We start from the raw sequence: 25,925 nt of genomic DNA, 5'->3' as shown, positions 1-25,925 counted from the left end.
GGGGCCACAGGGGAGTGCATTATACTGTGGGGGGCCACAGGGGAGCACATTATACTGTGGGGGGCCACAGGGAGCGCATTATACTGTGGGGGGGGCCACAGGGGAGCGCATTATACTGTGGGGGGGCCACTGGGGAGCGCATTATACTGTGGGAACCCACTGGGGAGCGCATTATACTGTGGGGGGCCACAGGGGAGCGCATTATACTGTGGGGGGGCCACTGGGGAGCGCATTATACTGTGGGAACCCACTGGGGAGCGCATTATACTGTGGGGGGCCACAGGGGAGCATTATACAGTGTGGCCCCTAGGTATATATATTGGGGCGCACCATCAGATATCTACCCTGTACCCCATATTATCCGATAACCAATGACTGTCCCCGCCATCCTACCATTCCCGCCTCGCTGCATCTACTTGTCACATTGGGTCGCTTCCTTTGGTGACGCCGATCAATAACCAATGGCCATTGCTCCTGCAGCGCCCCCATCTGTACACGGAGGGCACCAATGACATATCTCTGACTCCATGTTACCCCAGTACTGGCCATTGATAACTTCTAGCACATATGGCCACAGTTACAGAAGTCCTTAAAGTGACCTATAGAAGTGATCCAGTACAGACAGAAGCAATCAATGCCCGATGCCCCCCTATGTCTAGTGTCACCTCAGTCTCAGGATGCGGATCCTCCCTGCAGCGCCCGGAGCCTTCACCTGCTACTATGGACGCAGCTCTCATTCAGCAGGTAGAGCGGGACGGCCCCTGACTCCAGGCTCAGCCTTCTGATTGGCTCAGCGGACACAATCCTAATCAGTGATTGGTGAAAGCCGCTGCCTGTCACGCTGTCCCCGCCCTGCCCGTGCTTGTTGCTCTAGGTTAGTTACACATAGTAGGGTTGCTGTAGAGACGGCTTCGGAGGTTTGGCTACGAGAGTGAGCCCCGCCCCCTGGAGCTGTCACCGCAGCATTAACCCTTACTGTACCGCAATCCCCCGAAGTGACTCCTCTTCCTATCCAGGCAGCAGTATGGCGGCGGGCTGCAGGATGTATGGGGTGCAAAGTATTATCAGAGGCTTCCCTGGAAAGTGTGGCCCCCACAGTATAATGTCCTCCTCATTGTGGCCCCCACAGTATAATGTCCTCCTCATTGTGGCCCCACAGTATAATGTCCTCCTCATTGTGGCCCCACAGTATAATGTCCTCCTCATTGTGGCCCCCACAGTATAATGTCCTCCTCATTGTGGCCCCACAGTATAATGTCCTCCTCATTGTGGCCCCACAGTATAATGTCCCCGTATTGTGGCCCCCACAGTATAATGTCCTCCTCACTGTGGCCCCCACAGTATAATGTCCCCCGTATTGTGGCCCCCACAGTATAATGTCCCCCGTATTGTCGCCCCCACAGTATAATGTCCCCGTATTGTGGCCCCCACAGTATAATGTCCTCCTCACTGTGGCCCCCACAGTATAATGTCCCCCGTATTGTGGCCCCCACAGTATAATGTCCTCCTCACTGTGGCCCCCACAGTATAATGTCCTCCTCATTGTGGCCCCCACAGTATAATGTCCACGTATTGTGGCCCCCACAGTATAATGTCCACGTATTGTGGCCCCCACAGTATAATGTCCTCCTCACTGTGGCCCCCACAGTATAATGTCCTCCTCATTGTGGCCCCACAGTATAATGTCCTCCTCACTGTGGCCCCCACAGTATAATGTCCTCCTCACTGTGGCCCCCACAGTATAATGTCCCCTCATTGTGGCCCCCACAGTATAATGTCCTCCTCATTGTGGCCCCACAGTATAATGTCCTCCTCATTGTGGCCCCACAGTATAATGTCCTCCTCACTGTGGCCCCCACAGTATAATGTCCCCCGTATTGTGGCCCCACAGTATAATGTCCCCGTATTGTCGCCCCACGGTATAATGTCCTCCTCATTTCAGCTCCATTACAGTGAATGGGAACTGAGCTGCAGTAACTCAGCACAGCCACTAGACGGTTTATGGAGCTGTTCTACTGACAACAGCTAATCGGTGGAGGGTGTCAGGTGCAGAACCCTATGAGGATACCAAATGTTCTTCTTACATAGCAAAATCAGTCCACTTTTAACAATCAACGCGTCGGCAGCTTCCGTCGATCACATTTGTATAAGAAATTTTTATTAAAAAAACTTAAAAAATCTAAATTAGAACAAAAATAATGTAATTCGTAGTCCATATGCAAAGAAGAAAGCTAGATCTGCATAGTTCTCTATATGTTTCGGTCACTTGGATTTTATCCTAATATTTGTATTGTGAATTTTTGGAATTTTCCCAGCTTCCCATTATGAACCCTCACGCCATAGAACGCCATTGATCGTGACCGGGGCCCTCATTCGCTCTAATTAGAGTCTTTTAATTAGTGACGGGCCGCAAATCAGTGGGGGACTGAAGAAATCCCCAGTGACATCATCTGCTGACTGTTATTGTGTAGGGTCATCACTCTGTGACGGGGGGCGCTGGATACTAGAATAGTTTAGTCAGATGTGACCGATGGTGGCAGGAGATGGCATGGATTCTGTAGAATGTTGACCCAAATATTCGAAACAATCATTTTTTATGTAGTTTTTATCTTTACAAATTACAAAAATTTGCAAAAAATTTTTTGAAAATCTAAATATTAGTTCTGTTTCTGTTTCCTGTTGGAGGACATGAGGTAGATAAGAAGTCTGATAACTTTCACGATGAGGTAGATGGTCACACCGACACAGGCCGAGATGAATAAAATGACATCCAGTAGATACTGCTGATACCAGGGCTGTTGGTAAGAATAGGGCCTAAGATGGCCGCCTCCACCGGACTGGATGATGTGCTCCACCCATCCTACTAACTGCTTGTCGGGAGGAAATGGACGAGAGCGCAGGACGACCCTCTGCTTCATTGCGGACGTCTTGTAGCTGTGGGAAGAATGAAGGTCACTATGGTTGTCCACAAAAATTTTTCTCAACATTTTACAAAAAAGTTAGTTCCTTCGATGGCGGCTCTCTTGTACCTTCCAAGTTAGAGAGAAGAGGAAAGTCGAGAGTGGCAGACCACAAGGGAGAGCAATGTCCAGACCTGTGGCGCCACCAGTGGCGTAACTACCACCATAGCAGCGGAGGCAGCTGCCACAGGGCCCGGGACATTAGGGGGCCCGGTGATAGCCACTACCGCTGCGTTTTTTTTTTTTAATAGGCCGTTACCAGCTGGAGTTACTCCAGCCGGTAACAGGCCCTATTTACTTACCGATCCTGACAGGGCCAGAATCGGTAAGTGACGCTGCGGGCCCCACAAACACTATCATTATACTCGGGGGGGGGGGTCTTTTCAGACCCCCAAGTATAATGATCAGAGGCCCGGGATAGGTAAGAAACATAAAAAACACTGTTACTTACCTCTCCACGATCCGGGCAGGCTTCAGGCCTAGTTGTCTGACATCACATGAACCCGGCCTGCGTCCCGGGTCATGTGAAGTCTGACGTCATAGAAGATGGACTACAGCGGAGGACTGCAGCGGAGCCGGGAGATAGGTGAGTAACAGCATAAAAGTGTTTTTTTATTTTTTATCCCCCCCCCCCGCCCTGGGTCTCCGATTATTATACTCTGGGGTCTGAAAAGACCCCAGAGTATAATAATTGTTTATGGGTGTCCACAGTGGGGCATAATACTGTGTGTAGGGGCCACTGAGGGACATAATACTGTATGTAGGGGCCACTATGGGACATAATACTGTGTGCAGGGGCCACTATGGGGCATAATACTGTGTGCAGGGGCCACTATGGGGCATAATACTGTGTGCAGGGGCCACTATGGGGGATAATACTGTGTGCAGGGGCCACTATGGGATATAATACTGTGTGCAGGGGCCACTATAGGGCATAATACTGTGTGCAGGAGCCACTATGGGGCATAATACTGTGTGCAGGAGCCACTATGGGGCATAATACTGTGTGCAGGGGCCACTATGGGGGATAATACTGTGTGCAGGGGCCACTATGGAGCATAATACTGTGTGCAGGGGCCACTATGGGGCATAATACTGTGTGCAGGGGCCACTATGGGGCATAATAGAGCGCGCAGGAATGCGAAGGAGGACGAGGCCTTCAGTCAGTCAGGGGGGAGGGCCATGTCAAAAGTTTGCCACGGGGCCCCGCCATTCCCAGTTACGCCACTGCCCACCACTTGCATGGTACAGTCCACTCAATATTCTACGACCCTTGGCTCTCGAGGTGTTCAGTCCATCATGAAACCTACCTGCTATTTTCCATAATTTCTTGCAAGGCGTTTGCCAAATTTTCGGCCTTCATTTGATCAGGTGGAATGAACGTTCCCATGTTCTTTGCTTTAATGCGGACCACATTTTCATACTGATCGCCAAAAAGTGGGATCCCCACCACGGGGACTCCATGGTACACGGCCTCCATCAGACTGTTCATTCCTCCGTGTGTCACCAGAAGACGCACTTTGGGATGTCCTTTAGTAAAGAAGGAGAATCATGTAACAAGGACAGACGCCATAAAATGATCAATTATCTTTATTTTTCTTTAAAAAAAATTAAAATGAAAATTTAAATTAAAAATTAAAGTGAAAATTAAATAATTCTAATAAATAATAATAACCAATTAAATTAAAATTAAAATGTAGTAATTCACAGTCCAAATTAATATAAAAAAATTACAAACATTACTATTCGGGCCCGTTCTCACGATGTAACGCGCCGCTCATTCTGACACGTAAACACGTGTCAGAGTGAGCGCTTTGAAACAGATCCCATTGATTTCAATGGGTGCCAGCTTTACGGTTCAGTTCTTGAGTCAATCTGAGCTGTCCTTACCCAACAAATCATTTTGGGACACCCAGTCCATGAGCCGGACATTCTGGGCAATGCTCAGTTCCTTCGGCCAGCTGGTCTTGTTATATCTCCAGATGACCCTCTGTGGTATTTTAGCAAATCCATCATTCATCTCCTTGAGAAATTCCACTAGTGGAAGAGAAGAGATCATGGACCCCAATGTCACCACGATAAAGCCGGACTCCCCCGATTCTGCGATAAGGTCTTCCAGATCCTGCAGAATACACAATAGTAATAATAGTGTTTAGAATAGTACAATGTGCCCCCTAATGGGGAATACGAGAAGTGACCTTGTAGATCCATGACTATAGAATGGTACCAGGCCACAGAGCCGCAGGGTAGTCATTGAAAAACTCACATTGCCCTTTTTATACAGTCTCAGACACAATATCCTTTATACAGTGTCAGACACATTACCCCTTATACAGTGTCAGATACAACTTCTTCACAGTATACAGTAAGCTCCCTCTAGTGGTGGCTGGAGATAGTCCTTAAAGGGATTCTACCATTAAAAAACAATTTTTTCTCGTTAAGACGTAGGAATAGCCTTAAGAAAGGCTACCTTTAGAAGTCGTCTCCTGCCCGCCGTTCGGTAGAAATACCAATTTTGCAAATGAGTTCTCTGGCAGCGTCCCCAATGCTGCCAGAGAACTCTCTCCAGGGACGCCTCCATCTTTAACAACAACCGCCTCTTCTGTCATCTTCTTCCAGATGGGGTCACTCCACTCTTGCATGCATGCACAGTACGCTCCTGTAGTTCTACGGAGAACTATAGGAGCATACTGCGCATGCGCACAAGAGCGGTCTCCAAAAAATGACCGAATCAGCACTTAGTCACTTACTGATCTCTGCCCTTGGCCACGGCTGCCTCCACTTCCACTTCAGCCCTCCAGGGGTTCCCGTGCGTTCCATATCACTTTGCTGATGCTGTACAGAGTCAGGACATCACTGAGAGTGATGTGATATGGGGCGCACAGGGCCCCCTGGAGGGCTGAAGAGGAAGCAACGGCTGCCATGGATGGGAGTAGGGATCAGTAAATAGGGCCATGGGCAAGAGTATTTGTTGGACGAGCCTAGGGAGAGTCGTCTCATAAGGATCGCTTGGACAGACTACGTCGGAACCAAACTATTATCATTATACAGACCCCCAAGTATAATGATCAGAGACCCCCGGGGGGTGAGGCATGCGCATGCGCACTCAGCTCTTCTAGCATCTCGATGGCAGTGCCGACTGCGCAGGCGTCGGAGTGTGACCCCAACTGGAAGAAGACGACAGAAGAAGCGGTTGCTGTTGAAGATGAAGGCGTCACTGGAGAGAGTTCTCTGGGACGCCCCCAGTGCTGCGACAGAACTCATTTGCATAGGTAAAACCCGGTATTTCTACTGAAAGGCAGGCCGGAGACGACTTCTAAAGGTAGGAGATGAATAGCCTTTCTTAAGGCTATTCCGACATCTTAACGAGAAAAAAATTGATTTTTAACCACATGAGGACCGCCGTACGTAAATTTACGGCCTCATGTGCTGGTACCTAAAGACCGGACTATTGCCGAAATACGTCCGGCCTTTAGGTACCTTTCTGACGGGGGGAGGGGTGCGGGGGGGACAGGGGTTAGGTGTTACTAACACCTAACCCCTTCCTCCATAACGTCCAGTCGGAACTGAGTCCGACTGGACGTGTTAACCCTTTCGATCGCGCCGTCAAACATCACGGCGCGATCGAAAGGGATCCGCCGACAAGTTAACCCGATCGGCACCCCCCGCGGCGAGATCGGGGGGTGCCGATGTCAGTAGAAGGTAGTCTGGGGTCTGGCCAGTGACCCCAGACTACCGGAGCCCCCACATACCTGGTGATCCTGCCAGGCGGTGGAGGAAGTGAGCGATGTGTCTCACTTCCTCTGCAGCTTACAGGACACGAGCAGGCTCATGTCCTGCTCGTGTCCTGTCTGCTACTGTGTAGAATCAGCTGATGCTTTCATCAAAGCATCAACTGATTCAAGTGTCCTAAAGGGACACATGAAAAAGTAAAAAAAAAGTTAAAAAAAAAAAAAATAAAGTGTATGAAAAAAGTAATAAAGTTCTAAAGTCCAAAAATCCCTTTTTTCTATACAAAATGAATTATATAAAAAAAAAGCACTAAAAATTAAAAAAAGCAATGCATATTTGGTATCGCCGCGTCCGTAACAACCTGTACAATAAAACTGAAATAATATTTAATGTACACGGTGAACGTCGGAAAAAAAAAACGGAAAAAACTCGCCGGAAATAATGATTTTTTGCCATCTCATCCTACAAAATATGCTATAAAAAGTGATCAAAAAGTCATAGGCACCCCACAACAGTACCAATAAAAAGCGCACATTTTCCCGCAAAAAATAAGCCCTCAACCAACACTGTCAACCGAAAAATAAAAATGTTACGCCTCTCAGAAGATGGCGATGCAAAAAACATTGATTTATGTCCCCAAATGTGTTTTTGTTCTGCAGACTTAGTATCGCATAAAAAAATAGCATAAATGAGGTATCGCCGTAACCGTACCGACCCGCAGAATAAAGGACACATGTCACTTATACTGTACGCTGCATGGCGAAAAATTTAAAATGTAAAACTCAATGCAGGATTGATTTTTTTTTTTTTTTTAATCCAGCAAGAAAGAGTTAATAAAATGTAATCAGTAAGTTGTAGGCACCCAAAGATGGTGTCATTACAAAATGCATCTCATCCTGCAAACAACAAGCCCTTATATGGCCACGTCACCAGAAAAATAAAGAAAATATAGCATCTAGCAATGTCAAGGCAAAACCCCCAAAAAATCGCCAAATTATTAGAACACAACTGGCTGCGGCAGATAGGGAATATATAAGCTGTGCAAGCGAATATCAGGGGACACCCCAGATTTACAGCTTATGAGCGAAAAAACACCAGAAGTGACCCCCAAAGTGACTCCCAGAGTGACTCCCCCAACCATAGGAGCTACTGGGACATAGTAGGGAATTTGGTGTCTGCAATGTTCTCCGCACAGCTTATATATTCCCTCTTCGCCATCCGCTGTGCAGTCACGTCCGGGATACTAATACTCACTACACCCCCTGATAAATTCTTTGAGGGGTGCAGTTTTCAAAATGGGGTCACTCCTTTGGGGAATCCACTTTTCTGGTACCTTACAGGCTCTACAAACATGACATGGCGTCCAGATACCAAACATCAAAATCTGTACTCCAAAAGCCGCATCGCGCTCCTTCGCTTCTGCGCCCTGCTGTGCGCCCAAACTGCAGTTTATGACACATGTATGCCACATGTATGACACTGGTGTACCCCGGATAATGCACGTAATGTCATATGTGGGTATAAACTGATATTAGGGCACAGCTGGACGCAAAAGGGAAGAAGGATTATTGGGTTTTTGGAGCACAGACGGTTTGGTTTTTGGATGCCATGACACTTTTGTAGATCTGAAATGCCAGTAAAGTGGAATCCCCTGATATGTGACCTTATTTTGGAAACTACACCCCTGAAGGATTTCTCCAGGGGTACAGAGAGCATTTTTAACCCCCAAGTGTTGCTATAACTTATTATCCATAAATGAATACGAAGCTGATTGTGAGAGGTGAAAATGACAATTTTTCCAGGAATCCGTCATTTCAGTGCGTAATATGTTGTGCCCATCTTGTATCAGAGATGAACGCTCTGAAAGCTGTTGTGCCCAGGATACCCGCTTAACAGTTTTTGGAGTGTCTCTGCTGACATAAGTTGGGCACAACATATCGGGCACTAAAATGGCGAATCTCTGGAAATTTTTCATTTTTAACTTCTCATTATCAGCTGTGATTTCATTTCTGGAAACTAAATAAATGCAACACTCAAGGGTGAAAAATGCTTGCCACTTGATAAATCCCATGAGTGGGCTACTGTCCAAAATGGGGTGACATGTCTGCGGATTCCACTTTATTGGCAATTCAGGGGCTTTGCAAAAGTGGCATGGTGTCCTAAAACCAAACTGTGCTCCAAAAACCAAAATAGCGCTCCTTCCCTTCTGTGCCCGGCTGTGCCCAAACAGCCATTTATACCCACATATGGCATTAAGTCCGTTATCCGGGGTACACCAGTGTCATACATGTGGGCATATACTGCTATTTGGGTACCCAGCAGGGCGCAGATGTGAAGGAGCGATATGTGCTTTTGGAGTGCAGATTTATATTCTTTGTTTTTGGACACCACGTCACATTTGCAGAGGCCCTAAAATTGTCCCTACAAAATGGGGTCACTTCTTGGTGAATTCCAGTTTACTGTCACCTGTGTAGTTTCTAAAATGGGGTCACAATGGGGGGTTTCCATTGTATTGATACTTTAGGGGCTCAGCTAATGCGACATGACACCTGAGAACTATTCCAGCCACATCTGCTTTCTAAAAGCCAAATAGCGCTCTTTCCATTCTGAGCCCCACCGTATACCCATACAGCAGATTATGGCCACATATGGGGTATTGCCGTGTTAAGAAGAAATTGTGTAACAAACTCTGGGGGGCTTTTAATTCTTCAGTTACTTGCAAAATTAAAAATATGGAGCTAAATGGACGATTAATTGGAAAAAAAAGTAATTTTTCATTTTTACGTCCCATTGTTAATAAAATCTGTGAATCAGCTGTGAGGCCAAAATGCTCACCAAACCCCTAGATAAATTCTATGAGGGGTGTAGTTTCCAAAATGGGGTCACTTTTAGGGGGTTTCCACTTTATTGGTACACTAGGGGCTCTGCAAATGCGACATGGCACCTGAAAAATATTCCAGCAAAATCTGCCCTTCAAAAGCCAAATAGCCCTCTTTCCATTCTGAGCCCCGCCATGTTCCCATACAGTAGATTATGGCCACATATGGGGCATTTCCGTGTTCAGGAGAAATTGTGTAACGAACTTTAGGGAGCTTTTTCTCCTTTATCCTCTTGTGAAAATGAAAAATTTGGGGCTAAATTGACAGTTTGTTGGAAAAAAAGTAAATTTTCATTTTCATGTCCCAATGTTAATAAAATCTGTGAAACAGCTGTAGGGTCAAAATGCTCACTCTACCCTTTGATATGTTTTGTGGGGGGTGTAGTTTCCAAAATGGGGTCACTTTTAGGGGGTTTCCACTGTATTGGTTCTCTAGGGGCTCTGCAAATGCGACATGGCACCTAAAATTATTCCAGCAAAATCTGCCATCCAAAAGCCAAATAGCGCTCCTTCCATTCTGAGCCCCGCCATGTTCCCATACAGCAGAATATGGCCACATATGGGGTATTGCCGTGTTCAGGAGAAATTGTTTAACAAACTGTGGGGGGCTTTTAACTTTGGGGATAAAGTGACATTTTAGTAATTTTTCTTTTACACATTCCAATGTTAGTAAAATCTGTGGAACAACTGTAGGGTCAAAATGCTGACTATACCCCTTGATGAATTCTGTGAGGGGTGTAGATTCTAAAATGGGGTCACTTTTGGGGGGTTTCCATTGTTTTGGTACGCTAAGGGCTCTGCAAATGTGACATGGTGCCTGAAAATTATTCCAGCAAAATATGCTGTTCAAACACCCAGTGTCACTCCTTCCCTTTCGTGCACTGCCGTGTGCCCAAAAATCAGTTTACACCCACATGTGGGGTATTTCTGTGCACGGGAGAAATTGCATAACAAAATGTGAGATGCATTTTCTCCTTTAACCCTTTGTGAATGTGTTAATTTTAGGTCTAAATGAATGTATTAGTGAAAAAAAATGAAATGTCTAAATTTGACCTCCATATTATTTTTATTCTTATGAAATGCTTAAAGGGTTAACAAACATCCCAAATGCTGTTTTGAATAATTTGAGGGGTGTAGTTTTGAAAATGGGGTGATTTATGGGGGTTTCTATTATATAGGCCTTTATAATTCCTTTCAGAACTGAAGTGGTCCCTAAAAAATTAGTTTGAGGAATTTTCTTGTAAATCTGGAAAATCGCTGTTACACTTGTAAGCCTTGTAACGTCCAAAATGAATTAAAAGACGATCAAAAGATGATGCCAATATAAAGCAGAGATATGGGAGATAATATTTATTCATGTATTTGGATGGTATGACTATCTGCCTGAAAAGCAGAGAATTTCACATTTTGAAAATTGCAATTTTTTCCAAATTTCCATCAAATTTGCTAGTTTTTTTATAAATAAATACAAAAATATTGATTAGTGTTTACCACTAACATGAAGTATAATGTGTTACGAAAAAACAATTTCAAAATCACTTGTGTAAGTTAAAGCGTCTCAAAGTTATTGCCATTTAAAGTGACACATGTCAGTTTTGAAAAAAGAGGCCCGGTCCTTAATGTACTTCTGGGCCTGGTCCTTAACCGGTTAATGGTAGAATCCCTTTAACATTATATTTATGGAGGGAATTTTAGCCCTGCAGCATACAAACTGAAAATATAGACTTTCTACTCACTTGAGTCACTGGCTTTGCGGGCTTGGCCAATAATCCACCAATGAACTGAACATTTGGTAGGAGTGGTCGAGGAAACTCAGTGGAGAAGTCTATGTTGTATATCCAGAGCTCAGCCCTTCGCTGCAGGTCAGTAATGGTTGGTCTGGAGCCGGCAGGAAAGTGCTGGTCAATGACCTCCTGAAATGGGGCGTCCATTATTCTATCTATCATATAGGATCCCAGGTACATCATGGTGTTCTTCAAGCGTCCAAAGAAATCCATGCGGTCAGTGAGCTCGGAGCCGAATAACGGTACGTAGGACAGAGGGCCTGGAATCCCAATCCTGCCACCATTCATCATCATCCCAGGGAAGAAAGCAATGAAGGGCAAGCCCAGCTTCTCCATGACCAGGAAAGAACATGGGTTGAAGCCTTCGATGACCGCCAAGTCGTACTTCTCCTCCTTTAAGAAGTTTAATATATCAGATTGCTGTAGCGTGATATTACACTGATAGGAGAGCTCACGTAAAAATATCACAAAGTTCTGGAGAGTGTTTCTGCAGAGAGAAAGAAGCAAAAAAGGCTGACATGTAGCATTCGGCCTATGAAAGAGAACCTTCCACCACTTCCACCTTTGCCTTTGTCAATAGCCACCTCTCCACTGATTCCAGGACAGTTGGAATTTTTTGTCTGGCCCCCACCGTTCCTGAGCAATTTGTCTGGTTCATTTCAGCCCCCGATATGCTAATTAAGCTCCCTACTATCAGGTGGGCGGTTCTGAGACAGAGTAGAAATACAGGGACCGCCTACTTGACAGTAGAGCGTCTATATTGCGCAATGATCAGCACCAATTGCTCAGGAATGGTGGGGACTAGAGAATAAATTCCAACTGCACCGGAATCAGAGGGGTGGGGTCTATTGAAACAGGTGGTGCAAGCGGTCTTAAAGGGGCATTCCAATGGCAGCAAATACATGTGCAGTGACCCAGAGCGGCCACTGATAGTGAGTTAGGGCCCTTGTGCGCCTGTGGCCAGTAGCTTACTCCTGGGCACTGCTCCCCAGCACCTCTGTGGCACCCCTGTCAGTATTTAGGCAGATGTATCTCTCTTTTATATAGGTTCTGATGTACTTTGCATTATAAATGTATTGTTATGTACTGTCACTTTAAGTTTCCTGTGTCTGCTAAACATGTGAGTTGTGAGCACCAATCCCTATCCAGTCCTCTCCCTGGGAGGAGCTTCCTTCCTCTCAGGCCTGCAGTCTAGACCTAGAGTCTAGGTGAGGCAGACACACCTGCCACCAGCTCTTAGCTCCTGTGTAGGCCTCAAGCCTGAGGTCTATACACACTTGTTTTCTCTGAAGTTGCAGTGAGACTGCAGGTCTCAGCCGAGACCCCTGACAAGCTGAAATCCGGGTCTGGAAGATATAGCCCGCCGGTACAGCTGGGCTGAAGTGCCTGCACCCCTGAAATCAACTCCTGCACCTTCTACCTCTCCGGACAGAGCCCCGCGAGCTGCGGAAACTCTCCAAGGTCTCCTACCTCCCTAAAGTATTGTGCATACTGTTTGCCAGGAGGGGCAACTACTTCAAGGACCCTCCTGCCTTGCTAGTGGCCTTTCATCGGTCCCCGAGCCAATGCACTCCGACATCACCAAACGTGAGTCTTTATCCGTAACGAGCCAAGTTACGAAGCCGCAGTTATCGTTGTCTCCCACAAGGGCCGGCCTGTCCTATCATCTACCTTCCTACTGTATTTGTACACCTTCACATTGCTAATAGCAACCGTCCTCCCAACTACTGCTAAGGGACATAAGGATTGGTGATTGGTGCCTCACTTAACTCTTCAGTGCCTGTACTGGACTTTGTCACATTGCACTGTGAACCTGCTGCTGCAAAGCACTGTAAGACTGTCGGTTTCTTCAGTAAATTTAACCTGTTCACCCTAACCCTGTGTGGTCGACTGTTATCCTGCACATCGCACCTGGGTGAATGGAAGAGTAGAAAGGGTTGTGGATAATCAGGGATACACCGGGACCCCACTCTGCCCAGACGTGACAACACTACATTGCCCGTTGCCCCTGGTTACCACAAGACCCCTTTTTCTGGCGTCACGAACAGGATTTGAACTTTGTGAAAATTGGGCCCCAATTTATTGCTGGACATTATACTCCATCATCGCTACCCCTCCTGTGGACTACCAGCCATCTCAGAGTGAGTAACGAACTGTTGTGTATAAAGGGGTACTGTGCTTTTAAAACCGCCGCCATTGCTGTGTGGCCGGCGTGTCTGTGGACTGTATTGCCGCGGGCGCCAAAATCCTCAGGCTGCGCCAGAACCGCCCCCTGGATTGGCGCCAAAAGCCCCAGAGTGTCGCCGCCCCCTCCACAGACTGTGTACTTGCTTTCTGCCAACTCCTCCTCTTGTGGCCTCCGCTCCGGCCGCCATCTTGCTGAAGCCCTGGGCTTCCCCTCTAGTGTTGGGAGGCGTGCCTTCATCTCAGCCGGCCGCAGTGCACTCCTGGGAAAGGAGTAACGTCACGCCCAGCCACGCAGTGAGTAAGCCAGCAGCGCTGGTGAGAGGATGAAAGAGTGAATTGATTGACCACCCGGTGCAGTGCCACACTATCCTACTATAATGTCTGACGCGGACAATGCTCAATTAAATGTTATTCCTGATGATGGATCAGCTGCTGCAGCTACCGGAGTGAACTTTCTTCTGGGGGCTCCGCACCTACCCAGTTATCGGGGGGACCCCCACACTTTAACAGACTTTAAGGAACAAATACTCCGGGCTTTTCACTTGTTACCTTTATCCCCAGTGCAGCAGGTGAATGTGCTTCTGGGCCAGCTGGAAGGAGTCGCCTTCCAAGAAGCTCGCTCCTGGCCCACAGGTGATAAAGACTCTGTTGAAAAGATCTTCACCCGGCTCAAGCGGGAATTTGAACCAAGATCTTCTACAGAGGTGAGACTGGGATTCTTCAATAGAAGACAACAACCATGTGAGACATTGAGAGACTATGCCTTAGCCCTACAAACTGCTTTCCGGGCTGTACAGCAAATTGATTCCATTATTGCGGTTGAAGCTGATAAGATGCTCAAGGACAGATTTATTGAAGGCGTAGACTCCCGGCTAGTACAAACTCAACTCCGCATGCTAGCGGTGCAGAATCAGGACGTTTCATTTGCAGATTTCAAGTCGCTAGCCATCCAAGTCTTAGGGACCGAGTCACCTTACAGCCCCTTCCTGTACTCTCACCCTTCCAACTTAGAAAGTGGACCGGTTGTCGCACCTACACCTCTGTTACCTGCCGCTCCAGCTGTTCCTGCTGTTACTCAGGCTGCCCAAGCTTCTACACCTGATCTGGTGGCCTGTCTGAAAGATTGCATGGACAGAATAGTTGAAAGTGCTGTTAAAAAATTAGAGGGACTGACAGTGCCAGCCGCGCCTCCCTCCAGGGAGCCTTCCCTGTCCCGCTCTTCCTCACCTGAGCCACGACAGTACTATCCACGTCCCAGGCGTCCTCCGCCTGACAGGCCACCACCTACTAATAGAACTGTTTGCTCTTATTGTAAGAAATTTGGCCACCATCGCAACCAATGCTTTCAGTTAAACGGGATGCCCCCGAGGCAGAGGACCAACCCTCGGGAGGAATATACAGAGGTCCCTCCAAGGCGCCCAAATTCATTGCGCCCTGTCCGTACATCACTGTCCGAATCAATGGAGTCCCATTCGAGGCCCTTATAGACACTGGCTCTCAAGTCACTACCCTAAAGAAGTTTGCTTATGTTCAACACTGGGACCTCAGAGACCTATCCAAAGACATTGGCAGCCAAGGATTTGATCTCTTAGCAAGTAACGGTCAGCCTATTCCTCAAGTGGGTTATTGGGAACCCACCATCCAGATTGGCGACTGCCGTCTCCCTCAACAAGGTGTCATTGTCACAGGGGTAGAAGAAGAGGGCTCCGCTGCTTTAGTGCTAGGCATGAATGTCCTTAAGAACTGTTTTGATGAAATAATCAGTGCCTTGCACGTGTCTCTCTCCACTGCTTCTTCTTCCCACAGGAAAGCCATACAACACCATGTCAAGGTGCTGGTGGCACATCAACGGTTCGCTAACCGCAACGGAGAGATCTGCCGTGTCCGGATCCGGGACACTCACCCTGTGACTCTGTCTGCCAACTCTGAGACGATCGTCTGGTGCCACGCACGCCCTGGTGTAAAGAACGAAGATTATCAGGCTCTTCTGGAACCCATCCAGCTGGAGACTCAACCTCTGGTTAAAGCTGCACGCAGTCTTGTGACTGTCACCAACGGTAAGATACCAGTACGCCTCATCAACATGAGTGACACACCTGTGAGCCTTTACAAATTCACACCGGTCGGCCAATTGCACCAGCTGTGCCCTGCAGATATCCTTGCTGACACAGCTACGGCAAAACAACGGGCTGCTACCACCACACCTTACACAGATAGGACCAGCCCTTCACCCTGGTGGATGGAGCTTAACGTGGGAGACGCTAACACACCTCCAGAATACATCAACGGTGTCATCAACCTGGCCAAACGTCATCACCACGCTTTCAGCAAACACCCCTCTGATTATGGAAAGACCTCCTTAATTCAGCATCGCATCATCACTGGCGATCATCCTCCCATCAAAGAGAGGCACCGGCCTGTTCCTCCTGCAATGTACCAACCTGTCAAGCAGCTGTTGCGGGAAATGAAAGAGGCCAATGTCATCCGAGAAAGTCAGAGCCCCTGGGCCGCTCCTCTTGTGCTAGTCAAAAAGAAGGATGGGACTATCCGATTTTGTGTGGACTATAGAAAATTGAATGCTGTGACCCATAAAGATGCGTACCCTCTGCCACGTATAGAGGAATCCTTGACTGCACTGGGCTCTGCTGCTTACTTTTCCACTCTGGACTTGACAAGTGGCTACTGGCAGGTCCCCATGGCTCCGGAGGACCGCGAAAAGACTGCCTTTACTACTCCCATGGGCCTGTATGAGTTCAATAGCATGCCATTCGGGTTTTGCAACGCACCAGCCACCTTCCAGAGACTGATGGAGAGATGCTTAGGGCATGTGAACTTCCAACATGTGTTGCTCTACTTGGATGACGTCATCATCTATTCCAAGTCTTACAAAGACCATCTACATCACCTTGCTGAAGTGTTCCAGGTGCTCACAGAGCACGGTCTCAAGATCAAACCCTCCAAGTGTCACCTTCTGAAACCTCGTGTCAATTACCTAGGCCATATCGTCAGCGCAGAAGGCGTATCACCTGACCCGGACAAGGTCTCCGCTGTCACAGATTGGAAGACACCCTCTACTGTCAAAGAAGTCAGAAGTTTTCTGGGTTTCGCTGGCTATTATCGCCGCTTCATCCCCCACTTCGCACAGATTGCTGAGCCTCTGACAGAACTGCTTCGGGGGTGCCCAAAAGAAAGTTACAACAGAAAGCTGCCAGTAGAGTGGTCCCAGAGACAAGAAACCGCCTTCCAGGCGCTGAAGGCCTTGCTCACCCAGCCTCCTATCCTAGCTTACCCGGACTACAGTCAACCCTTCCGGCTGTATACTGATGCTAGTTTCCAAGGACTTGGTGCTGTGCTGTCTCAGGTGCAAGACAACCGTGAAAGGGTGATCGGCTATGCCAGTCGAAGTCTCCGAGGAGCTGAGAAAAACGATAACAATTATAGCTCCTTCAAGCTCGAACTCCTGGCTCTTGTGTGGGCTATCACTGAAAAATTCAAGGACTATCTTGCTGCATCGTCCTTCGTAGTCTACACTGACAACAATCCCCTGGCGCACCTGAACACCGCACGGCTGGGTGCACTTGAACAAAGATGGGCCTCTAGGCTGGCGAACTACTCCTTCACTATAAAATATAGAAGCGGAAAGACGAACACAAACGCAGATGCCCTGTCACAACTCCAAAATGGAGAAGAGTCTGCTGTCCCAGATGAATGGGAAGAAGTCGAGATGCCGCCTTTCTATAACAGATTTGCCCAGCAAAACGTCATTACCGCTGCTGTAGAAGCAGAAACGTCACCATCTAACTCAATTGATCCTCTACAGGAACCTTCCAAGTGGCTGCTGTTGCAGCAAGAGAGCCGCAGCCTAGGTGAGATACACGACTACCTGCTCACCGGAAGAACTCCTGTCCGCCTACGTCAATCTTGTCCAGACCTCGAACTCCTTCGTTTGTGGCGGCAAAGAACGCATCTCTTCCTCCAAAAGGGGCTGATCCTCCGAAACACCCTAGATCCAGTGTCCAACCAACGACTTCATCAAATTATTGTCCCCAGGAGAGACGCCAACATGGTGCTGGATGCCTACCATGACCAGTCTGGTCACTTCGGGGTCTATAAGACCGAAGCTACAATCCGCCGCCGATTCTATTGGATTGGGATGAGATTCGACATCGAGAAGTGGTGCCAGGAGTGCACCGCCTGCAACTTGACCAAGGCAGGAAGAAGAGACCAGCGTGCACCACTTCACCCCATCCAGACTCAAAGGCCTAACGAACTCGTTGCCCTGGACCATGTAAAATTGGCCCCTACTAGGTCTGGCTACTCCCACGCTCTTACAATGGTAGACCACTTCTCCAAATGGACCGCAGTTGTCCCTGTCAAGGACCTTACCGCCCGCACAACAGCTGCTGTCTTCTACCATGAGTACGTGAAGCACTATGGCTGCCCGGAGAAAGTCCTGACAGATCGTGGTTCTGCCTTTGAATCCCAGCTGTTCCAGGAGTTATGCCAGTACCATGAGTGCAAGAAGTTACGGACAACTGCCTACCATCCCCAAGGCAATGGGCTGTGCGAAAAGGTTAACCAGGTGTTCATCAACATGCTGCGCACAGCCTCAGTGGCAAAACAACAAGAGTGGCCTAATCTCCTTGCTGAGCTGGTGGAAATCTATAACAACACCGTCCACTGTTCCACTGGCTTCACGCCCTTCTACCTGATGTTCGGGCGACAAGGACAACTCCCAAAAGACCGAGCTCTTGGGATACAGATACCCGACTCTACAAATCCCCTGCCAAGGGATGACTGGGTTACGGAACATCAGAGGAGAATAACAGAGGCACAAGAAATTGTTAATCTCCGAATGGAAGAAGCTCGCCGACGTCAGGAGGAAGATTTCAACCAGCGAGCGCATGCTGTTCCCCTCCAGATTGGAGACAAGGTCTGGCTGAAGAAGGAGCACCGTAGCCACAAGCTAGAACCTCTGTGGGAACCAGAACCATATATCCTCACAGCTGTGCCTTACCCTGATGTATGTGAGATCTTTAAAGAAGGAAGAGCTCCCCAAGTTGTTCACCGAAACCGGCTAAAGCCCTGTCACAGGGAAGAACTTTACATTGCACCGGTGCTGCCACCGAGTGAAGCTCCTATCAGGTACCCTCTTCCTACTCCAGAGGTACCTCCTCCTCATCCTCCTTCTACCGCCTTCAGAACTATCATTCCCATCAGTGAACTGTGTCAGGAAACCCCTTTTCTCCTGACAGGGTACTACCCATCTGCTCTACAGCCTGCAGCCATGCCTCCGGCTGCACCAACCTTGCCGGCTACACAGCCACTTCTGCCTGCTGCAGAACCTCACGGACTTCCCCCTGCTGCGGAGATTGCTCTCAGGAGGTCTGAGAGAAGCACAAGAGGTGTGCCTCCTGCCCGCTACAAGGATTAAATTCTTTATCTCCTGCATGGACTCTAATGCATCTGAGCCTGCAAAGACTTGCACTTGTTATGGACTGTTTCTTTGTTATGCAACGTTTAAGCTGTGTGCCTGGCTCTGCCATGAACGTTATACATCTACTTACCTTGCCCCCTTTTACACGGACTCTAAAGACTATGAGCCCCCTTGGATTAGCACTTTGATTTTTATGCTTTTATGTATTTTTCTACTGTTTACACATCTATGCCAATAGGTATATTTTTGATATTTAAAGATGTATACCTTGTTTGCACTACACCTGTTTGCATATATTTGAGTGCCTAACTTCTTCCCTCCTCAGGTTCTCTTAGGCCTAGCCTGCAGGACCCCTAGGGGCCTGATGGTTGCAGTAAATCCTGAGTCGAGGTGACCCAGAACCCCTGTCTTCTAGTTTGGGGACTAGACTGTCCACCAGTCGCCCTCGAGCCCTGCGCCGAGGCCGGCTTTTGTCAAAGCCCGGGGGTGTGCAGTGACCCAGAGCGGCCACTGATAGTGAGTTAGGGCCCTTGTGCGCCTGTGGCCAGTAGCTTACTCCTGGGCACTGCTCCCCAGCACCTCTGTGGCACCCCTGTCAGTATTTAGGCAGATGTATCTCTCTTTTATATAGGTTCTGATGTACTTTGCATTATAAATGTATTGTTATGTACTGTCACTTTAAGTTTCCTGTGTCTGCTAAACATGTGAGTTGTGAGCACCAATCCCTATCCAGTCCTCTCCCTGGGAGGAGCTTCCTTCCTCTCAGGCCTGCAGTCTAGACCTAGAGTCTAGGTGAGGCAGACACACCTGCCACCAGCTCTTAGCTCCTGTGTAGGCCTCAAGCCTGAGGTCTATACACACTTGTTTTCTCTGAAGTTGCAGTGAGACTGCAGGTCTCAGCCGAGACCCCTGACAAGCTGAAATCCGGGTCTGGAAGATATAGCCCGCCGGTACAGCTGGGCTGAAGTGCCTGCACCCCTGAAATCAACTCCTGCACCTTCTACCTCTCCGGACAGAGCCCCGCGAGCTGCGGAAACTCTCCAAGGTCTCCTACCTCCCTAAAGTATTGTGCATACTGTTTGCCAGGAGGGGCAACTACTTCAAGGACCCTCCTGCCTTGCTAGTGGCCTTTCATCGGTCCCCGAGCCAATGCACTCCGACATCACCAAACGTGAGTCTTTATCCGTAACGAGCCAAGTTACGAAGCCGCAGTTATCGTTGTCTCCCACAAGGGCTGGCCTGTCCTATCATCTACCTTCCTACTGTATTTGTACACCTTCACATTGCTAATAGCAACCGTCCTCCCAACTACTGCTAAGGGACATAAGGATTGGTGATTGGTGCCTCACTTAACTCTTCAGTGCCTGTACTGGACTTTGTCACATTGCACTGTGAACCTGCTGCTGCAAAGCACTGTAAGACTGTCGGTTTCTTCAGTAAATTTAACCTGTTCACCCTAACCCTGTGTGGTCGACTGTTATCCTGCACATCGCACCTGGGTGAATGGAAGAGTAGAAAGGGTTGTGGATAATCAGGGATACACCGGGACACCACTCTGCCCAGACGTGACAACACTACATTGCCCGTTGCCCCTGGTTACCACACATGCTAGTCGTACAGTCTCTAAACCGGACAACACGGTCCCTCAAAATGAACTGGATCGTCCTCTTCCCACTTCCAAAAATAATGTTCTAATAGACAGACCCTTACTACAGACATACCGGCCCACGAGGTAGTCCTTCTGAGACTCAACAAAAAGCTCTTCATTTTCCTGTAAGTATTTCTTATCCAGGGAGTATGTGGAGACGGAGTAAGGTCTCTGCTGGAGCGGGCGGCCTAAAAGGTGAAGGTGATGTCATCAAGAGTCAAACGTCAAAGGTCCCAATATTACAGAGGAGCCCAGAAACGAGAACGCAACGTGGATAATAGTAGCAGTGCAATATATGGTGTAGGAGGCAATTACTGTATCTGACAAATGTGGCGGCCTAGTCCTAATGTATCAAAATGGAAAATGGGCCATGGAAAAATGTCACAGGTCCCCTCTCCATGTGAGATCATAGAACAAAGAAGAAGCGGTCTATGGCGACAAGTTGTGTATAGGAATGGTATAGTATACTGGATAAACACAATGTCATGACCTGGATTAGGGAATTCTGCGCTAATAAATCTATTGCACTTGTTTTTGTGTGTTGTGTTTTGATTGTGAAGCAACAAAGAATTACCAGTACAATGGATGATGGTTGTACTGTGACATCACTGTGTGTATTATCCTGTACTGTGACATCACTGTGTGTATTATCCTGTACTGTGACATCACTGTGTGTATTATCCTGTACTGTGACATCACTGTGTGTATTATCCTGTACTGTGACATCACTGTGTGTATTATCCTGTACTGTGACATCACTGTGTGTATTATCCTGTACTGTGACATCACTGTGTGTATTATCCTGTACTGTGACATCACTGTGTGTATTATCCCTGTACTGTGACATCACTGTGTGTATTATCTCTGTACTGTGACATCACTGTGTGTATTATCCTGTACTGTGACATCACTGTGTGTATTATCTCTGTACTGTGACATCACTGTGTGTATTATCCCTGTACTGTGACATCACTGTGTGTATTATCTCTGTACTGTGACATCACTGTGTGTATTATCTCTGTACTGTGACATCACTGTGTGTATTATCTCTGTACTGTGACATCACTGTGTGTATTATCCTGTACTGTGACATCACTGTGTGTATTATCCTGTACTGTGACATCACTGTGTGTATTATCTCTGTACTGTGACATCACTGTGTGTATTATCCCTGTACTGTGACATCACTGTGTGTATTATCCCTGTACTGTGACATCACTGTGTGTATTATCTCTGTACTGTGACATCACTGTGTGTATTATCCCTGTACTGTGACATCACTGTGTGTATTATCTCTGTACTGTGACATCACTGTGTGTATTATCTCTGTACTGTGACATCACTGTGTGTATTATCCTGTACTGTGACATCACTGTGTGTATTATCTCTGTACTGTGACATCACTGTGTGTATTATCCTGTACTGTGACATCACTGTGTGTATTATCCTGTACTGTGACATCACTGTGTGTATTATCCTGTACTGTGACATTACTGTGTGTATTATCTCTGTACTGTGACATCACTGTGTGTATTATCTCTGTACTGTGACATCACTGTGTGTATTATCTCTGTACTGTGACATCACTGTGTGTATTATCTCTGTACTGTGACATCACTGTGTGTATTATCTCTGTACTGTGACATCACTGTGTGTATTATCCTGTACTGTGACATCACTGTGTGTATTATCCCTGTACTGTGACATCACTGTGTGTATTATCCCTGTACTGTGACAGCACTGTGTGTATTATCCCTGTACTGTGACATCACTGTGTGTATTATCTCTGTACTGTGACCTGGTAGCATGCTATTCCCATATTGGAGAAACATTCGGACTTGGTGGCCATTGTTATGGAGTATTTGGGAGATCTCATCCATCAGCAGGTAGTGGCTTCCACCTAAAATAAAATCAGACATATGTAGTTATGATATGTAATGGAGGTGACCACCTTGTCACGTATGTTAGGCTCACACTAGTGTTTGGGTGTCCATCCTTTGGTTTTGCATGGGGACCTGAAAGACGGAGACCCTGTCTGCTTACAAAGCGGTTATACACGGAATCCCTCGGAATCTATAAACTATAATGAGCTCTGCCAGATGAACCAAAAAGTAAAACATTAGTAATAAGCAGCGGTATCTGTATACTGTATACTGTAGAAGCTTTCCCAGGTTACTCCTATAAATCAGGACAATGCTACTAGACTTGTCGGACTGTATTCAGACCTACTGTACTTCAGGTGACATCCTCCATGTGCGTGACTCGGGGATGTTTCCTATGCACTGTACATAGTGGCGTGTGCCCTGTAATCTGAGGCGGTGGGTGTGCCTGAGCTGTCACGCACTGTCCCAGAGCGGCCTGTCTGAGCCTCACACACCCTGCACAAAGAGGATGAGGTCTGCACTGAGATGTGGAGGATGCTGACAACCCTGACAACTGCAAATCTCATAGGAAATGTGTGGTTTTATGGAAACAAAACTCTGTATAAATGTAAAGTTCTGGAACATTCTAATAGACTTTGTGTTTCTATTCTTCCCCATGTACAAGATCTCTGCTTGCTGTCAGTGACTGAGAAGACTCTTGTGTGGATTCAGAGGCAGTGACCCTGTATATAGCTAGTCCTGCTCTCAGCTGATACATTGTATCCAGTCTAGACTATGATCTGTGAGCTCAACAACCTGGACTCCACACTGATACATTGTATCCAGTCTAGACAATGCTCTGTGAGCTCAACAGCCTGGACTCCACACTGATACATTGTATCCAGTCTAGATAATGCTCTGAGAGCTCAACAGCCTGGACTCCACACTGATACATTGTATCCAGTCTAGGCAATGCTCTGTGAGCTCAACAGCCTGAACTCCACTGATACATTGTATCCAGGCTAGACAATGCTCTGTGAGCTCAACAGCCTGGACTCCACACTGATACATTGTATTCCAGTCTAGACAATGCTCTGAGAGCTCAACAGCCTGGACTCCACACTGATACATTGTATCCAGGCTAGACAATGCTCTGTGAGCTCAACAGCCTGGACTCCACACTGATACATTGTATTCCAGTCTAGACAATGCTCTGAGAGCTCAACAGCCTGGACTCCACACTGATACATTGTATCCAGTCTAGACAATGCTCTGTGAGCTCAACAGCCTGGACTCCACACTGATACATTGTATTCCAGTCTAGACAATGCTCTGTGAGCTCAACAGCCTGAACTCCACTGATACATTGTATCCAGGCTAGACAATGCTCTGTGAGCTCAACAGCCTGGACTCCACACTGATACATTGTATTCCAGTCTAGACAATGCTCTGAGAGCTCAACAGCCTGGACTCCACACTGGTACATTGTATCTGGTCTAGATAATGCTCTGAGAGCTCAACAGCCTGGACTCCACACTGATACATTGTATCCAGTCTAGACAATGCTCTGTGAGCTCAACAGCCTGAACTCCACTGATACATTGTATCCAGGCTAGACAATGCTCTGTGAGCTCAACAGCCTGAACTCCACTGATACATTGTATCCAGTCTACACAATGCTTTATGAGCTCAACAGCCTGGACTCCACACTGATACATTGTATCCAGTCTAGACAATGCTCTGAGAGCTCAACAGCCTGAACTCCACTGATACATTGTATCCAGTCTACACAATGCTTTATGAGCTCAACAGCCTGGACTCCACACTGATACATTGTATCCAGTCTAGACAATGCTCTGTGAGCACAACACCTCCTCCAGTGATGACATTTTGACATGGTCATGTGGTGACTGCAGTCGACACCAGTGTGGTCACCACTGCAACCAGGTCACCAAGCCATGATACAGAACAGGGAACATAGGTAGGATCACTGGGGGCTCCATCATAGGGATCTCAGTGATCACTAGAATGGGGGTCCCATGTCCCCCCACCCTCCTCTGCACCACACAACCGCCATGGAGTAATGGTAAAGGCTGTAGCTTCATTGAAAATCTATAGGACCGGAGGTAACGTATAATGACTGGGTCTATATAACCCCTGTTCTGGTGATTATGGGGGCCCCAGCGGTATTTGGGGTAAACCCTTGAAGCTATCATGACACATAAGCAATGTAGCTGCAGAGAGGTAAATGACACAGTCAGCTCTGCTACATCTGTCCACACTCTCACTCTGCTAGTCATGTGCAGATTTGGGGTATAGAGGAATATAAAGTCACTATAAGAATTAATGGGACCTCTTCCTAGACATGGGACAGATCTTTAAGGTGGAGTCACCACTTACCTATAAAGCATACTGTCAAGATCTTGGCCGCCTGCAGAAGAGGAAACTGTAAGAAAAACAAAAGGAGAATAGTCTGCGCCTTGTCCCCGGCCATTCCTGAACTTATGTGTAGTCTGCACAGTCAGGGAGGGAGAGCAGAGGCGGGCTGGGTGTGGGAGTGGTCACTGCTTAGCCACGCCCCTTCTGGCAGCATGGCAGACAGTACTTTGGTCCCATCACCCAGTTTATCTGAGGCCAAGGCAGCGAAACTGGAGAATTATGGGAATAGGGAAATTTTCTGCCCTGCACGCTATATGGATTATAGAACGGGGGTCTCAGCTAGGGTTGAGCCGATCTTGAGATTTCAGGATCGATTTTAAAATCCGATTTCTGATCATTTTCCAGCCGATCCCGATCATGAAATTTGCTCGATCGTCGATCAGAATCCGATCTTCGGGCACAGAGCCATCTTCTTCCTGCTCTATGCACTGTATAGTATGTGTGTCGGAAGCAACCCCTGCTGGACCCTACTGGAGCCGTTGTTAACCCTGTTGTTATCCCCCCACAATCAATCAATTAAAAAATATTGGACAACCCCTTTAAGTGCCATCCTCGGTGGTCAGTGTGAAAACTGATTTCAGGTTACATGAAAAATTAGAAACAATACCACAAAATTTAAAAAAAAAAAAATTAAACAAGAAAATTTGATTGACACAATAGGTCAATACAAAAAGTTGCTGTACCATATACGAGATCACCACTAGAGGGCAGCCTATCTACTAACAATGTCACACCTAAAATTTGGGCTACGTGCTGACTTTTTGTAGTGTATCGGATGCCGGCCATAGGATTATATGGTGTCCTGTAAGAAATACAAGTTTCGTGAGATTTTTATTAGAACTATCACACAACAAAAATATCTACAAGAAAAACTTGGGGGTAAAAAGTTACAATGTGAACTGGGGATGGGACGTTCTATGCTTAGCTTAGCTTGTTCCTGAGACCCCCAGTGTTTAGCTGTATGATTTGGGTGCCATTAACAATGATCAGATTCTCTG

At 47.3% G+C, this 25,925-nt stretch overlaps 1 protein-coding gene across 1 annotated transcript; it reads right to left on the bottom strand.

The window, feature by feature from the left end:
• Window positions 1-2,657: 2,657 nt before the first annotated feature.
• On the bottom strand, window positions 2,658-24,982 carry LOC142197432 (UDP-glucuronosyltransferase 3A1-like). The gene is made up of 7 exons (XM_075267712.1): window positions 24,889-24,982; window positions 22,425-22,526; window positions 20,700-20,814; window positions 11,307-11,841; window positions 4,851-5,082; window positions 4,271-4,490; window positions 2,658-2,934 (listed from the first exon to the last, which is right to left on the bottom strand). Exons 1-7 carry the CDS (start codon window positions 24,980-24,982, stop codon window positions 2,658-2,660), a joined length of 1,575 nt encoding a protein of 524 aa, XP_075123813.1.
• Between the last annotated feature and the right edge of the window lie 943 nt (window positions 24,983-25,925).

This window comes from Leptodactylus fuscus, chromosome 1, assembly GCF_031893055.1.
Source record: "Leptodactylus fuscus isolate aLepFus1 chromosome 1, aLepFus1.hap2, whole genome shotgun sequence".
Taxonomy (NCBI): domain Eukaryota; kingdom Metazoa; phylum Chordata; class Amphibia; order Anura; family Leptodactylidae; genus Leptodactylus; species Leptodactylus fuscus.
The sequence above is the reverse complement of the archived record's forward strand: the minus strand, read 5'-3'. Positions and strand labels throughout refer to the sequence as shown.